The sequence below is a fragment of the Lissotriton helveticus genome, chromosome 11 (assembly GCF_964261635.1).
Source record: "Lissotriton helveticus chromosome 11, aLisHel1.1, whole genome shotgun sequence".
Classification (NCBI taxonomy): Eukaryota; Metazoa; Chordata; class Amphibia; order Caudata; family Salamandridae; genus Lissotriton; species Lissotriton helveticus.
The window spans coordinates 1042408262-1042426174 of record NC_136072.1 but is presented as its reverse complement, the minus strand read 5'-3'; the positions used below and the strand labels follow the sequence as shown (position 1 = coordinate 1042426174).

The 17913-nt window shown below is 43.1% G+C and overlaps 1 protein-coding gene and 1 long non-coding RNA gene across 4 annotated transcripts in view; one reads left to right on the top strand and one right to left on the bottom strand.

Annotated features, from left to right (window-relative positions):
* LOC144792466 (uncharacterized) overlaps positions 1 to 935 on the bottom strand; it is a 144001-nt gene extending 143066 nt beyond the window's left edge. Inside the window, exon 1 of the long non-coding RNA XR_013602563.1 lies at positions 820 to 935. This is a non-coding gene — a long non-coding RNA (uncharacterized LOC144792466). The remainder of the gene's footprint in view (positions 1 to 819) is intronic.
* The window catches only part of ATP2A2 (ATPase sarcoplasmic/endoplasmic reticulum Ca2+ transporting 2), a 258289-nt gene continuing 241302 nt past the window's right edge, over positions 927 to 17913 (top strand). For 2 of the 3 annotated variants that reach the window (XR_013602562.1, XM_078667496.1), the window contains exons 1-3: positions 927 to 1510; positions 4004 to 4021; positions 4135 to 4217. Coding sequence is in view for 2 of the 3 variants with exons in the window: in XM_078667496.1 (XP_078523622.1) it covers positions 1393 to 1510; positions 4004 to 4021; positions 4135 to 4217 (219 nt within the window). In the remaining variant the exon portion in view is untranslated. The remainder of the gene's footprint in view (positions 1511 to 4003; positions 4022 to 4134; positions 4218 to 17913) is intronic. The other variant, XM_078667497.1, reaches the window with a different exon arrangement.

Genomic DNA, 17913 nt, shown 5'->3' with positions numbered 1-17913 from the left:
CTTGGCTGCAAGCTACTACGAGGCAGGCCTGTAGGAGTTGAGCCGACGCCTCTCCAAGTGCAACTGGGTTTTTGGGAAACGCGTTTCAGCCGGCAAAGGCGGAGGAGGTGGCGGTGAGGACATAGAAGAAGGCCTGTGTGGAAAATCTGTCAACGTAGTCGGCCATTTTGAAAATAAAGTTTTCAGTTACGTTTCAGGGCAGACCTGTGATAATAGCCACATGTTTTCATAACATTCCGGAATATATAATTGTGAAAAATGTAATAAACTCCTACCTTAAATAATATTTTGACAAAAAATGAAAAGGAAGGTAAGTTTACATATCAGTACACATCGCCCTCAGAGCTTAAGTAGTGTACATGCACATTGTTTCTGACTTAATAATGGAACATTCACTGTTTTCCATTTAACGTAAATGTACCGCATCCTCCAACACAAAAACAACCTGTTGACAATGGCACACCATTCTGTAAGCCAAATATAAAAGAGGGGCAGCGGTAAATCAGTAAATTTATTTTCAACCTCAAATAAAATGAACACGTAGAAATGTCAGCATTTCCTATTCGGCGAAATGAAAATGTTTTCGCAGAGTCAATCGTGTAGGTTGCGCACTGTTTGCGCTGTATTACAAAAAAGGTAAAACAACTTGGTTACTAGTGTGGTTCAAATATTCTTCAGAAATAATCAAAATATACATAAATCTCACTGTAACACTTAGCCATACAAAATGAAGGTTATTTAACGTGTAAAAATAGTAGAACATTCTTAATAATGGTTGCATAATCCGATATCACAATATTAAGTGTTCGATATGAATACCATTTAAATGTGGCCGCGGCGTTGGCAGGCGTCGACTAAGAAGAATCCGTGCAGCCGGCATGTAGGATGACTAGTTTATGGCCTACGCAATGCCGGTACGTCAGGGTGACTCGGAGTCCTGGGAGGGAGGAGGGCTCGAGCTGCTGCGCATCTCTCTCCTCAGGTTCCCGGCTGGCCAATGAGCGGCGTCCACATGCAGCGGCGGCCAGCAGTGTCGAGGAGGCGCAGCTGATAAAGGCTATAGCAGAGCAGCGGCGCCGGCAGCAGCAGAGCGGGACGAGGAGGGGAGGCACGGAAAGCGTCGGGCACGGAAACAGCGCGGGACTGTCAGTGGGAGCACGAGAAACAGGGGGCCACACACAACACGGGACCCTCCACACCTCTGGCTGCCGGTAGTGAGCGCTCTGCAGTCCCCCCACCACCACCACGCAGTGTGCCCGATGGGGCAGAGGGTCTGAAAACCGTCAGCATCTCCTGTCTATGCCCGGCTAGAGCCGAGCCCCCCAGGGACATAAGAGAGTCAGACCTCCCTCCCCACCCAGGAGCGCGGCAGCAGCCTCGCACGGCCCCAGCATGGAGAGCGCGCACACCAAGACCGTGGAGGAGGTGCTGTCTCACTTCAACGTCAACGAGAGCACCGGGCTGGGCCTGGAGCAGGTCAAGAAGCTGAAGGAGCGATGGGGGCCCAACGGTGGGTATACACCAACTTCCCATCCCTGGGTGTGAGGCCACAGTCCCGTGTGCGGATTGCCACTGATGTTTCCCCCCCATTGTGATCCCGGCCTATGTGTCAGCACCCGGCAAAGCCTCGATGTGACCCTCTCACCCAATCGGTGGATGAGTTCCCTCCACCTTCATCCTCCTTGCTGTGGACCTCCCATACAGACCCTGTGTTTGAGCCCTCCACATCCCCTTTGGTTAAGCAGCCACAGCATCTTTAAGTGGGCCTCCACAGCCCCTTCGATTGAGCACAGTCCCTGTGATTGAGCCCTCCACAGCACCTTTAATTAAACCTCGACAGTACCCATTCGTGGACCTCCAAAGTCCCTTTTTGGTTGAGGTACATCTCTGGAGCTTCCACAGCCACGTGTGCGGTTCCCACATTTCCTTATAGTCTGTGTTAGGGTCTACCACTCCCTGATCTATGTTGCTTCTCCATCAGCCCTTGCGTGCCATTCCCCCCCCCCCATCAGCTGCTTGGGGATGTTTGACGGCTCCCTCCTCGTACCCCTCGCTTGAGTGAGCCCCTGCGCCCACGGCCTGCCTGTCATTCCCATCAGTACCGTGGGGTGGCCCCGCACCGGTAGACCGAGGAACTCGGAAGATGGCTGACAGCTGCCTCGTGGCTCTTCATCTGCTGATCCTCCGGGGCCTGGCTTGTCGTTTCTGCATTCATCTTGCACTGTGGGCCGATCCCTTTTTAATCGTCCGCAGTTGCCCCATGTCCGAGTGCTAGAGGGACTGCTTTCAAGGTCCAAATTAAAGGGGGAAGCTTGGGGTGGTGACTCATGTCGTTCTGTGCGCATTTAGAAGAAGGAACTTGAATACGATTATGAAATTGGCTATGCAAGCCCAGAGTGCTTTTGTGTGAATGAATAACGTTGCAAGGTATATGACGTATAGATAGTTAGCTATGCGTGCGCTCGAGGTGTAGATAAGTGGCTGCTGCTTGGTGTCCTGAGGACTAAAGTAGTGAACTCGGAGTTGGGTACTTCGCTGGGTGAGGCATTTGTGCTTCAGGTTAGTTCAGGGGTTGCTTTGAGTTCTGGAGAAGAGGGTACGTGGGGGGCAGGGGAGTGGTGGTTGCTTTTAGGTTCATTCTGTCTTTTGAGTTTATTTAGGGTTCAGTTTTGTTCTATTATAACTGCTATACTAGCTTAGTCTTCTGAGTCTGCACTTGCTGGTTAATCCGACCTCTCCAAGAACCCCTATGTTCAGGGTCCATGCTTCACTCTATCTAGGTAGAATTGTAAATATCTTTGAGGCCCTAACGAATTGGGTGGTTTTAGTGTAGCTGAGCAAGTGTTGCATTTGTGTTCTTCGTTTGATGTCGTTGAATTGCGGTTCGCGATACAATATGAATACACATTATGCAAGCCACCAGCTTACACCAAGGGAATGATGCGTGCTTGAAGACTAGTTGATTTAAGTGGGTGCACTTTCAGACTTTTACACACATCGAGGTGGACTGGTCCCTGCTCCGGGAGGAAGTGCGCCTTAAACTCTGTTCACGAGGAGTGTACAACGTATGCGAGGTTGGGTGCGGAAATCTAATATGTGCACTGGAGTAGTTTGGGACAGTTGTTCATGGAGACACCAGAAAGATTAGATCTCAGTGCTAATTGGCAGCTTTAAGAAAAATAAAACATATTTCCGAAAATTAACTTGTACTACTGCACTAAAACACGCCAGGCACGTAGTCTTAAAACAGGACAATGCAAAGTCCAACGTATCTACTGGTCTGAAAGTGAAACCTCGATTTAAATGTTTTTTAGAAGGCACGCCGACGGGTGGGGAAAAACTCACTGCAGTGTTACAAGTAACAAGTATTCTGCTTGCATCTTGCTAACAATTATGAAGTCTGTGATTGTTTGTTTCTTTGTAGTGTGAAGTTGGGTAAAATAAAAAAAGAAAACGAGTGGTATTGCTTAGTTTACCGAAATCCGAATCGGTTGCACGATGAGGTCTCACGATGAGTATTCCAGTTTTTGACCCTTTGCAGGACTTGAACCCCTGACCCCTGTGTAGTGTGTCAGAAGCTGCACAGCTGGCAGCAGAAATGATGACTTGGCTGAAAAGCAACATCATTGATAGAGCAGCGATTAAAGGCTTCAGGAAGTGATTGATGGCAAAGGCAAATGTTTTTTGTGCCGCCTGCCTTCCTGGGAAGGGAACTGCAGTGAATTCGGTGTTTTGTATAACATTTATTGTTTTATGCTCAGCTAATTTTAAGATTACGCTCTGTAAACTGTAGAAAGAAACCCTTTTGTGTGCCACAATGTTGCGCAACACGAATGATAACAGATTTGAGCTTCTAGGGTTTCAGTTGCTAAAAGTAATGACCATTGCAGATTTTGCTAAGGCTGCCTTGCAATTTATTATTTGATGCATAATTTGCATGTTTTGACTCCACTGATTGTTTTTCTTCTGTTTTCTTTTTTCCCCTAATAAAATCCCGCAACAGAATTACCAGCTGAGGAAGGTAAGTTTGTTTATACATACACTTTTTTTGTTTTGATTTTCATTTATGTATTCGCTATGGTGTGCATGTTGCAGTTAATCTTGAAACTTTGTTTTTTTTTACTTTTTTTTCAGGGAAGACTCTATGGGAACTTGTTGTTGAACAGTTCGAAGACTTACTAGTTAGGATATTGTTGTTGGCTGCTTGTATATCTTTTGTAAGTATTCTTCGGAACCCATTCACTGACTTACTGTCCATGCTTCGATTGAAATGTGTTTTTACTTTTAAGTGCTTCATACAGTGCATGTTGCTTGCTTTAAAAGTTGCTGTGGATTTTGACAGCCTTCAATTCCTAGTTATATTGAGTTGCGCAATTAGTTACTACTTCAGTGAAAATCTAAATCGGAGCTCTTACTGCAAAGAAAATGTTTCTCATCGTAGCGCTTCTTTATTCGCTGGTCCTTTTTAAAGTAATAAACAGCTGTTGTAACGTTTTGTAGTGTGGAATGGCTTTGATTTCCATTAGGGTACTGTGAAATGGTGATGGTAGATCTATGGTTTGGAAAACAATACCAACTGTAAATAGGTTTTGCTCTGGGAATGTGCAAGCTGAACTCCCTGTCTGATAATAGGAAGGGGACAGCTGCTGCTCTTGACAGTGACAAGTGACGACGGTGAGGATGGTAACCATTGTTTACCAAATTTAGTAACTGACATTTGAGGTCACCTGTTCTTGTAACATGTACTGCTGCCTTCTAAAGATGTTTAGACTGGGTAGCAGCTCAGTTATCTTTGTCTGAGTAGGTTACATTTCTTAGCTAGTGTTATTTTAATGTACTTATTTTGTCATTAGTAGACTTATTAAAAAAAAAAAACCTTGTTATGCAACTATAGTTGTATATAGAATGCTGGTATTTTTTAAGTGATTTTATTTTTTTGTTTCTCTTCTCTTTTTCTGTTCTTTGGGTTAAGACTTAATTAAACCCTTCTACCGCATCTTTAAGCGCTCGACTGACCAATAAACTTGTTGTGTATGTTTGTCTTAATGTGTTAGTTTGTTGAATGAAAGCCATGTAAGTTTGTTGAATGTAAGCCAGTTTATGTCGAATTACCATCTAGACTTCCTGCTTCCTGCTGATGTATATGAGTTGTTGTTTTGGGTGATACTGTCTCTGAACTTGTTTCTAGCAGATGAGATCTGAACTACTTGCATCTTCAGTAGGTACTTGGTGAACACATTCATACTTTCTGCATAATGAGAGAAGCCGTGATTTGCCTTCGCCTTGTTGTCCTAGTTGAAATTTAACATCCTGAGCTCAAAGGCCAATGAAAAAGTAATATTCTTGAATGTGCAACATTTATTGTTTAACATTGTGCAACGCTCTGTTTTCCTCATTCAACCTTTCATTGCCCTTGAGTCAAAGTGCAAGAGGTTTGCTCTGTTAAGAGCGCGTATGAACAGTTAAAACATGGAGTGTAGGCACATTTTGTTCTTATTTCTGTAATTATATTTTTGAACAGTTACTTTGTTGAGTACTTGAATGGACAGTTACTCAATTTTTGTGGGGGCGGCTTCATATAATTTGAAGACTATAAGTGACAATCTGGTCCTCCATGGCCCCTTTCCTCTCACACTCCGAGCACCACTGCTCTTACCAACTGGAATGTGGGGTGGAATGGTCACTGATCCTGACCTTTCAAGCTCCTTCCTACTTTAAAGGTGATATATTGACAGCTGATTGGAGCTGTGGGGGAAATTCTCCTACAGTACAGGTGCACATTGTACATTCAGATTGTTAGCATATCCATCTGATTTTGTTTTACTTCAATCTAAATGCCATTTACAGTCTGCTTTGCAATATGGAATGCAGCAGGTCTTCATGAATCTTGGGCCCCATTTCTTTAGTCACCGGAGGCTGCATGGACTTATTTTGATTGTTCAACTTTTAGGTGACATGTAAAACCTTTATCAAGGTCTTGAGGAGGACCATTTAAGTGGGACGGTCTCATGGTTTATAAAATAGCAGAAGAGTATCCATTAGATTGAAATGGTGGTTTGGTTCTTGGAGCATTTGTATGTGTACCCATGTGATCCCAGGTCCTGCAGGTATGCGCTTGAAGGACTTTTGCAGGTTTGAGAAGACTAGACTTGTTACGGTGCACATGATCCATGTTAGTTTATAAAGGAACTAGCTTAAAAAGCTTTCTAAGATTTTGCGGTCTCCACCCTTAGAGATGTTTTGGTTCTCTCCCTATTCCATAGATTTTTACCTTTTGCCTTTTGGAACTCCTATGTTTTTCTTTTACTACTTCTCTAGTTTTCTTCTATAGTTTAATTATTTCTGTAAGTTTTAAGAAACCTCTACATACACTATGAGGAATGCTTCCACCATTTTATTAAGAAATGGTGACCGAGTTTGATGGCAAGGCTTATTCTTCTTGAGGTTAAACACCATTGAATGGCCATACCGGCTCCCGCTTCGTGGTGCTGCAGAGCATATCCATCTTTGTTTAAATGGTCTTTACACATAGTGACAGCACAAATCAACTGTTCCGGATATCTAATTGGATGATCCCTGCTTTATAATAACCTCATTAAGCGATCCATGAATTATCTTTGTGATGCACATTCAACAGTTAGTACTTATGCAATGTAATAGTTTTCAAACATGAACCGTTAGTGAACTAAGAGGTTAGATAGTTGTCGTTTAAACACTGTACGTGGCCCAGATTTTTATAGAATAACCTAGTTTATTAAACCTAACACTCGTTTTTTTTTTTTTTTACTACTGGTATTCTGTACTTAGTTATTTGAAAGTGCTTTCGTACTGAAGAAAAGGGAGTTTTGGTGAAATAAAATATTTACCAAAGATCACGCAATTTCAGAGGGAAGCTATCCTTTATTTATTCCGGTGTTCTGGTTTCTCTTTATACAAAACAGCCACTAAATGGCTATCTATTTGTCTTTCTTTGTTAAGGCTTATTTATCTCTTTGGGCTTTTTCTTGCAGTTTTTATATAGTGCTAACTCGACCTAAAGGTACTGGGGTTCTTCACACGAGAACTAGTTAAATTACACAAGGTCCTAATAATTTTTTATAGGCATGGGGAGATTAAGTGATTTGCCCAGAATCACAGGATTTTGAGCAGATGCAGAGACTCAACCCTGTATTCCCACTTCCAGAGTGGCAACTCTAGCTGTAACACCATCTTTGGTAGAGGGAGAGACTGAGGAGGGAGGGTGACGGGCAGAAGACACATGAACGTTCGGCTTGGTTTGGGCTTGAGCTTCCCGCAGGATCTAGAGCTGAGTTTAGCTTGAGGCCGATTCAAGTTTTCAGTGGCCTGCCTACCTTAACATTTATGGCAAGAATAAGTGTCTGGCTCCACTCGTAAACTTTCTCTACAGATATGATTGCCATCAACCAATGGATTTTCAAGTGACCCTCAATCTGACCTGGAGCATAGCTCTACTGCTTATCTATGATGATCTCAATGAGTCACCTCTGTTCAAAAGATTTAAACCAAAACTGATGTTCCCTGATTTGACTGTAAAGGCTTGTAAAATCCAAACTGCATCAATCTGATTACCTTTGCAGTATGTTTAACAGCTAGCAGGGTCGAACAAATGCAACGTTTTCCTTTGTACAAAATTGGTATGTACCTTGGTTTGATAGAGCATGCCTCCTAAGGAAACATTTCCCCACATTCTAACCTGTTTTTTTTTTTTTTAAGACGTGATGGCGTACATTTGTGTAGCACCTAAAAAAAGGACATTGCATCTTGGCGGTAATGAATCTGTGCAACAGGTTTCTTTACAGCAGCAAACTACCTTACATTGAATTGCTGAGGCATATTATTTTAGTTTGAATGATTCTAGTCGTGTTAAAGTCATTTCTAGACACACTGTTATTTCTAGTATTTGAAGGCAAGACGCTGCCTTTTTTAACCCTTTTGTGGGTATAATTGGACCTTTCCACTCTTGATTTTTATGCCACATGTCAGATTAATATATGTACGCCTGCAGGTGGGGAACGAGGTAGTGATGGTAGAGTAAGGGGATTGAGCTTTCTAATCACTTCCCACCCCCCAAATATGAATGGTTTTACATCAGAAAGAGCAAAGGTCCATTATAGTCTACTTCAGGCATTTGATTTTTTGCGGTGTAGACTGTTTTGTAGCACACCTTTTGGTGTAGATAGTTATACTTGATGAGTTCAGCTTGTTTAATGACTTTCCAGCATTGTCTGCTCCGTTTGGTAATCAAGACGTTAACTTTAATAATATTAATAATAGCTGGGTTTGTAAAGCGCGTAGCTACTTCCGGATGAAGTGTCCAAATGCTGCTGTCCTAGATCCCATGTGCTACACTCTCAAAAAGTAACCGGTCCATTCTATCTGAACAGCCATGTTTTTTATTGTTTTCTAAAAAGCAGTTACAAAGAGGCGTGTCTGACAGAAAGAGGCAGCAAACCTTGGAAGACTTATATGACCTGAATACAACCGGGTTACCTGACCAAAATTTAGCGTACATGTGCAAACGGAGGCAGTTCAAGGCCCGTCTGTTCTCTTCTGATAGTACAGCAGTTGAGGAGATTTGGGGTGGGTTCAGTGGTTATCTATCAATTTCTGCAGTGGCAACCCCCTCTACCATGTCCGAAAAGCGTAGTCAACTATCCTGTTTAGAGGATGGGATTACTTATTTTGGGCTCCTTAGTTGCAGGAGTATTTTTCCATTGTTCAATGCAGAGATAAAGCTCTTACTATAATCTAACCATGTATGTTAGTCTTCATATATGAGACGTTTGAGGGTTGTGCATGAAGTACGGTTTTAAATCTTCATTGCAAATGATTCAAGTGGGGTGTATTTAATTATTTTAAAGGCAGAGACGATGGATCAAGCAAACTATAGCGAGTCGGTGTAAATGATAGACATAGATATGTAGCTGTTGCGTCATACACATGCATTATACACAACTTGTTTGTGTTTAATAGGCATAGCTTAGAATTACATTGAGAACTCGCTATGGTTGTTGGTTCTCCAAACTGTGTTTTGTATTTGATGAGCTGGAATGGTAACATTAAAATAATCATAGTGGTTATAACAAACTGCATACAGCTACGCCTGTAAGATGACTTTCTAGAAATGTTGGGAAGTATTTGCTAGGAACATTTCTCCAGCACATTTTCTTAGTCCTCCTGTAAACAATATTTGTACCTTATATTTATGTTTAATCCATGTCTGAGATTCATCCCATGCTTTGATTGTCCTCTAGTGATGTTTTCTTTGCATGGTTTCTTGCAGTATCCGCAACGTAACTACTGTCCTTTTTTTCATTGTCAGACTCTGTTTTTAGTTTGTCTTTTGTTCTCCCCTCGCACTATTTTGATACACACCTCATTGAGTGGGTCAATTTAAACAGATTACATCTTGCAGTCTCATTTACCAGTGTTGGACCTGGATCTAACTAATGTATGTGCAGACATTTTTGATGCTGTTCTAAGGAGATCAATCGGCTACCATGCATTTCGGGGCATGCAAGCCAATCTTCAATGTCTATACAGAGTCCACCTTCACCGGGACTCATACAGTCAAGTGAAGAGACTTTTTTTTCCGAAGTCTTCTTTCTGTGCACTGCAGATTCTCTGACTCAGTGGACATAGATGTTTGGATTCATGTTGGCTCTTTTTGTGCGCTCACCTAAGTGTGTTGCACTAGCTGTGCTCAATTGAGCATTATTTCCACCTTCAGAGTTCTTTATTTTTCTCAGCTGAACTCTTGACCTTTACTCTCGGTCTCAAGACGTGTTTCTCATTTATTTCACTGTTATACTGCAATCTGTTTTAAACACCTTTTTATTCAAAGCATTCCCACCACTACCAAGATTTATCATCTTATTTCCCATCTCCCTTTGTCTTCAATATCATTTTCTTTGTATTTTCAAATATCTTCATGTTATAGCATCAGCTGTTTAAGTGGTGTTTGCATCATCCTTTACGAGCATGTTGAATATTATATACTTTAATGGGCGTTGGGGCCGTTTCTTTTGCCATTATCTTGACCTTGTCATACAGTTTTTTTTCTTTGGTTGTTTGGGTGTGTCCTTCGACCTCCCCCAGATTTTGAGCTGTTTGTTGTACATTCAGACTTTATATTGAGAACCAAGCAGTCGCATACCTCCAAAATTACCAGTACCAAAGGAGTCAGAGATGCCTTTTGGCATCTCTGTTCAGACTGTCTAGGCCCAACTGGCCACTGTTGTAGCATATGTGTGCTCTACAAAGACTTGCATCTTAACAGAAGTTGCTGTAGTCCTGCAGATACATTCTGCATACTCCTATGATGCAGAAGCTCACTCCACCCTTCCTTGGATGGATTGGTAAATGCAAGATATGGGCCCAGGGTAGTGAGAGCTGGCCTACGGCAGTTCGGTACAGGGTTTAAAAATATGTGGACAGATTGGACCATGGGAAGGTCTCAAAGTCTTTGAGAGCAGGAATCAAACTTATGTGGTCTACACTGAGACAAAACCTTTCCACATTTCGCATAATTAAATGGATTTTATTCATGCAGCCAAATATTGAAAGTTTACGATGTAGTTTGTCTTGGTGGAGAAGTAGTTATGGTATTCTCCTATATATATTTTTTTCTTGTCCTTAACCACTCTCTCTGGACTTGGAATAACTTACTCTATGTTCGTTTGATATGCAGCAGGGAAAAACTTAGTCTTTATTGGAAGCACTTGAATGCCCATTTAGTACAGTTTTTTTTTTGTTTACATCCGAGCCTATAAGCTTTTATATTGCTCACAGAAAACAAGCCTGCATGTACACTTTTCTAATAATTTAAGATAGGGCTCTTTTATCCTGTGCATTCTAGTTGGGTTTTAAAAATGTATTTGTGTTTTAGGTCCCTATATTCACACTGAGCACTTTTATTCATTAATAAATAACCACGTGCCACAGATATTTACACGTTTACAGTACATGCGAGCCTTCAATCGCTTTATAACGGCCTGTCTTTAATTTCTTTATCGTCGAGCTGCGACGTCTCTGGTCACCTTTTTATAACAAAATAACTTAGTTGCTCAGCTGAAATGGTTATTACATTTAAGTTGTGAAAATATAATGCATTCTGCTATTACCAGCAGACTGGTTGAAAGGGCGGTCGTAGAGTACAATTAGAGCTGCAGTTTACACTACAACCAACGAGAACTGGCTTTTCTTCTGATCTGTTTTTCCTTAAATGAACAGAAAGAAGATATTGTAACATGTTTATGTGCGTGTATGGGTTATTTATTGAAAGATTGAATCTCTTTGCATCTTTCTACATGTTCTGAGCAACAGAAAATTAAAAAAAAAAATCAGATTTGCATTAAACTGATATATACACGCCTCGCTGCATTTTGGTGTGTTTATACATTTCACACTACAGATTTTGAGTTTAGTCTTCATGTCTGCAACCATGCTCTTTCATATGAAAGAAGACACCAAGGATTAAAGCAGTTTGAGAGAAGGGTGATGGTGTGACCATGTATTATAAGGAGTAAAATACCCTCTACCATATGTTAAAAGGATATTGCAAATCACTTTGAAGTTCATGACCTGGAAAACCAACACTACCTTTGGCCTTGTTCCTCTAAACCATGAAAATCATCTGTGACTCGTGATATACTTATAATGTACAGTAGTGGGTAATTTATCCCACGTTGTACAAGTCACTGAGAGGTACTTTGAGTGAAAAAAGAGCTTAAAGATATGCATCGTGTTGGTAATTCTTCTACACTATTAGCGTCCTCTTAAAATAACCGATGCTTTGAGAATACCCTTTGGCTTATTGATTGTGCATGCCTAGTGAAATAACATTTTAATTGCAATGGAAGAAATCTATGCAGGTGTGTAGGATTGTTTTCCGCAGTCTTAGTTTGACAAATTGAACACTCGTTCATTTATATTCTTCCCCTCAAGCCAAAGTTAATGGGTTGTGGATATAAAGATCCAGGCAAAATTGCCCCCTCTGTACTTGTCTGCAGCCAGGTTCTCACCTTTCAGTTATGGGTTACTGTTTTCGAAGTGTCTTGCAGCATTTTTAATCCATGTGAGTGAAATACTAATCTGCAAATTATGCAGCTGGTTATAGTTTCGTGGCTAGTGCAACTAATTCACAGTGCTGTAGAATCCCCCCCGCCCCCCTGTGATTCTAGTTATAACGTAAGTGATTGAGCACTCCTTTTTAGCTCTGGCTTGCACCAGCACAGCTGTCAGACCTGTTGTCTCTAATGTACTCCCAGTGGGCTTCAGGTCCGCATCCTTCAACTGTTGGCTTTTTTTTTCTTGAACCAACAACCTCTTTCAGCCATTTGAATGATACTTAGTCACGTCTTGGCTGAGCCCAGTGTATTAATTCTCTCAATGCTTGTTACTCGTTTGAATTATCTGTCTCCTGCAAGTTGGGTGCTTGCATTGAATTTCATGAAGAACTATTTTAGAACTATAGTCCTCCCTGTAAGCTCCTTTATGCTAGCTCCCATCAAAAGGAAAAATAAATATTACCCATATGAATTTAAATTTCACAGAGGTAGCGGATCAAAGACCAGGAACTGCCGAAATAGGATTAAAAAAAGCCTAGTCTTGAGTATCTTCAGAATCCTCATGTAGAAGTTGCATAGACTCCGATTGGGCTGCAGGACATTCCATAATTTCGGTCCCAGAAATGCAAACGACTACCCTCCCCTACTTGCCAGTCTAATTTTGGGAATGAGGGCCAGATTGGATTTGCTGTATCAAAGTTACCTCTTCGAGGTGTTGAGATGAATCTGAGCGCTTGCATATAAAAGGTCAGCCTGCTGCATGGCTTTATATACATAGCATAGCACCTTCTACTTAGTGCGTTGAGGTATAGGAAGCCAATACTACTGGTAAAGATGTTGGGGAACCAGCCAAGTTGGGGGACAGACTAGGAGCTCTGGGGTGGCGATTGCCCCCCCCCCCTTATTAAGGCTGGGAGCAGTGATGTCCGTCTGTCCCTCTGGAGAGGCTGGGGACCCACTGTGCTGCCTGATGTGCCTTTTTCAGCTCTCTACTGGTTTAAATACGAGCTCGTCAAGCAGAAACTGTGGGAGCGCTCGTGCACAGAGGAAGCCACTTTCATGATCAGCTTCCCAGCTGGAGCTGTCTCCGGGACTATTGCTGCAGTTCTCACCCTTCCCTTCGACGTGGTGAAAAGCCACCAGCAGATTGCGCTGGGAGAGCTGGAGACCTTAACAGCCTCTGCACGAAAACCTTGCACTTCTACCTGGTTGCTGATCCAGAAGATTCGGCAGAATCTGGGACCCGCGGGCTGTTTGCAGGGTTCCTGCCACGTGTGATCAAGGTGGCTCCCACCTGCACCATCATGATCAGCTCCTACGAATTTGGAAATACATTTTTCCAAAAGTTGACCAGGAAAGAAAGCTGCGGAGCCTGTGAAGAGATGTGCGGAGAGGGGTGCCCGGCCTTAACCAAAGCCGTGAATGGAAGGGGGATCAAGCTAGACGGAGGCTCTCAATTGACAAGGGAAGACTCAGATTGCTGCATTCAGCTCAGCCACGAGCAGATTTTCTTGCTAACAATCTTCTGAGATGTGGGCTTTTGAATGTTAGGTCCCTGCCAAAGCATAGTGTAGAGATCCAGCTGATTGAGATGCATGAGCTGGACGTTCTGTTTATGACAGAAACATGGACTCACGCTGATTGTCTGGTCGATTCCGGCTGTGCCTGCCTTCCTGGGTTTACATTTTTACATCTTCCCAGGTCTATTGGAAGGGGTGGGGGGGGTGGTAGGAGTTATTTACAAAGCAACGTGTAAAATTGACATAATTGATCTGGATCATGCGGTGGGAACGGAGCTGCTGGGCTTATCTATCCGGACTTGTTCCGGGTTTGTCTGCACGGGTGTGTTATGCTATAGACCGCCAGGGGCTTTCCGCATTTTGCAACAAGCGCTTCTAGCCACCTTGACTAACATTGCAGCGTCCCACCAGAAGTTGGTTATTCTGGGGGATTTTAATCTTTGGTGCAATGGCTTCCTTGATTTGGGTCTTCTTAACTTGCTTCAATCTTGTGAAAGCTTTGGCCTTTTTCAGCAAGTCACTGGAGCCACTCATAAGGCGGGGAACCTCCTAGATATGGTGTTTGCGGTCCCTGACCTGCTGGCCATGGGGGGGAAGTCTTGCCTATGGACTGGTCAGACCATTTTCTTGTCAAATTTTTCATAATCACTAAGGGCGCTTACACTAGGGCTTCACCGGATATTAAGGAATTTCAGTGCAGAGACTGGAAGGCGCTTGCTCGTTTGAATCCCTTTGACGGAGTATTCAATGCGAGTAAGTCCTTTGGCTTGGATAAGCAAGTTGAGGAGAACTATACCTCACTTTGCTTGGGGATCACGGCGGTGTTGGATGCTCACGCTCCCTTAAGAACACGTCGTCGTAAGGGGAATGTCTCTGCCCCATGGTTCAATGATACGTTGAAGAATTTGAACCTGGATTGTAAACAGGCAGAAAGAAGATGGAGGCGGGATTATGGGGTAGCATCAAGGATGCTATGGAAAAGTAAAGTCTTGGAATACAAAAGTCTGATTAAGAAATGCAAGGCGGACTATTATTCCTGCGTGATCTGCATGGCTGCTAATAGCTCTAGGGGTATTTTTAATATACTAAATAGTCTGATCAGCCCTGAATGCTCTAAGAATGCCATTGTCCCGTCTGAAGGACTCTGTGATAACCTGGCTAAATTCTTTAAGGAGAAAATTGAGCACATTATCAAGGATCTGGAGGTCTCCCCTGATATTTGTCACCCTAATGACATCGAAGTTGAGGTAACGGTAGGCAGGGATGATGATTCTGCCTGGGCGTTGGGGGAACCACTACTTGAGTTCCCATTCCTCACGGAAGATGTATTTCGTGGGTTAGCTATGGGGATCTCTTCTGGGTCTCCTCTGGACCCTGTGCCATGCAAAAACTGGAAGGAGTACGGGGAGGAATTGTTTCCTACACTCCGTCTAATCTGCAATCAATCCCTCGTTACTGGTACTGTCCCAACTCAGTGGAAACAGGTGGTGATTTCTCCCCTGCTGAAAAAGCCCTCTCTAGACCCGGAGTGCTCCAAAAATTACAGGCCCATTTCCCTGCTGCCTTTTCCGGCTAATGTGGTCGAGCGCCTGGTCAGTGCAACCCTCTCTAAGCATCTGGAACAGTATCATTTACTAGAGAATGATCAATTTGGTTTCCGGCCAGCTCACGGGACCGAAACGGCTCTGGTGACTGCCGTGGATGAGCTTCAGAGGCGAGCAGACAGAGGACAGACATCGTTCCTGATCCTGTTAGACATGTCTGCCGCCGATACGGTTAACCATAAGATTCTGCTGAACCGTCTCTTTGAGGCTGGGGTGAGAGGTAGTGCCCTGGCGTGGTTTCGATCTTTTTTGCAGGATAGGCAGCAGGCGGTGTCTCTGCCCCCTTTTCAATCGGCGTTCAATCAGGTGCCTTACGGAGTCCCACAGGGCTCAGCAGTGAGTCCCATACTTTTTAATCTTTACCTAAAACCATTGATCTCGCTTATTAAAACCTATAATATCAAGACTGTGAACTATGCTGACGACACGCAGATGATCCTCTCCTTTGAGGGAGAGGACTCAACATCTGTGGAAGCTTTCCACAACTGTCTGCATGATACGTCACGGTGGCTAAAAGACAACTCTCTTCAGTTTAATGCTGGTAAGACGGAGGTTCTTTTTAGCGCCGGGAATAAGATCTCCCTCCCGTTTCCAGAAAACTTTTGGCCTCAGGAAACAGTCACTAAAGTACGGCCTGTGGCTTCAGTCCGTAATTTAGGGGTTATGCTTGACCAAAAGCTCAGTATGGAGACTCATGTAAAAAAAAAACGACCGCCTGTTGCTTTGCTATCCTTCGATCTCTGAGGAAAGTCTTGCCACTTTTACCATTCCAGGCACGTGCTCAAGTGCCAAGGTGCACAATCCTCAGTAGATTGGATTATTGCAACGCCCTTCTGCTGGGCTCCCCTGAGTTTTTGTTGGATAGGCTTCAAAGGCTGCAATCGCCGGCTGCTAGGCTGGCTCTGGGGCTGCCTAGAAGAGCACATGGGCCGTCTGCCCATGCGAAGCTACACCGGCTACCTTTGCGACAGAGGATACAATTCAAAGCCCTTTGTATGGTGTTCAGGGCTCTTCATGGAATTGGTCCTGCCTCCCTGCAACTGAAATTTACCGGGAAACAACCTTTACAACGCAACTTTTACAACGAACTACCATTACAACGAATTTTTTACAACGCATACCATTACAACGCAGGATTTTACAACGCAAGTACTTTTACAACGCATACCATTACAACGTAAGTATTGGTACGTATATAATTATTTTTAAAATATTATATGTTTGGGTTTTTGGGTAAAGGGGTATTTTTAGGGTTCAGGGTCAGTTTTCAGTTTTTGGGTAAAGGGGTATTTTTAGGGTTCAGGGTCAGTTTTCAGTTTTTGGGTAAAGGGGTATTTTTAGGGTTCAGGGTCAGTTTTCAGTATTTGGGTAAAGGGGTATTTTTAGGGTTCAGGGTCAGTTTTCAGTTTTTGGGTAAAGGGGTATTTTTAGGGTTCAGGGACAGTTTTGGGTTTTTGGGTAAAGGGGTATTTTTAGGGTTCAGGGACAGTTTTGGGTTTTTGGGTAAAGGGGTATTTTTAGGGTTCAGGGACAGTTTTGGGTTTTTGGGTAAAGGGGTATTTTTAGGGTTCAGGGACAGTTTGGGGTTTTTGGGGTACAGGGTTAATTTGTAAAAATAAATTAAAATTATATTTAAATTATATTTAAATTAAATTAATTAAATACAATTAAATACAATTTAATTATATTTTAATAATTTATATCAAAAAAATATTATATACTTACCAATATTTACGTTGTAATGGTATGCGTTGTAAAGGTACTTGCGTTGTAAGATCTTGCGTTGTAATGGTATGCGTTGTAAAAGTTTTTGCGTTGTAAAAAATTCGTTGTAATGGTAGGCGTTGTAAAAGTATGCGTTGTAACGTCATACATCCAAATTTACCTGGTACAAACCAGCCAGGCCTCTTCGGTCGTCAGCAGCTAGACTGGTGAAAGTACCTAGATTTAAGAAGGTCAGAGCAGGTGGCAGATCCTTTGAGGTGACCGCCTCTAAGATTATGGAATCTGCTCCCATCTGAGATTAGGAAAACCACGGAACTTCTCCCATTTAGGAGAAAGATTAAAACCTGGTTGTTTCCTAAGTGATCTATTGTGTGGTCTTGTCCTGCCTGATACTTGTATGCCCATGAGTCAGTTAGCGCCAGGATGCCTGACAGCGCGCTTTATAAATAAATAAAATAAATAAATAAGACCCCTGTAGTCTGGGATTGATCCTCCTGCGACACCCAGTGGCAGGGTCATGCATTTACATCTGGAGACTCCTCCCCCCCCCCCCCCCCCACCCCAGCTCCGGACTCGCTGCTTCGTTCACAGCGGTAAAGAATCAATATAGTGGGACCGCGCCCCGCCTCATCACCACGCAACCTCAGGGGCAATGGTCAGTAATAATACTCAGAGCAGACACTGCATATCATCGGCTGTGGCTGGTGGGGAATGCTTCCCCTTACGAAATCGCTAAGTAACCTATAGAGGGAACGACGCTTCACTGGAAGAATCACCGGAGCAGACCCCATAGTGTCATGCTGCAACTCTGGACCCTCCAGCGAAGTTCTACAGTCAGTGACCATCCACAGAGGGTTGCCCGGATCGCGGGGAAGCATCCCAGAAATTGAGGTAGTGGTCACGCCTGATCCAGGAAAGTGTGACGCCCAATATACAGAACGCCCTCGCAAATACCAAAAATGGGGAAGCAGTGGT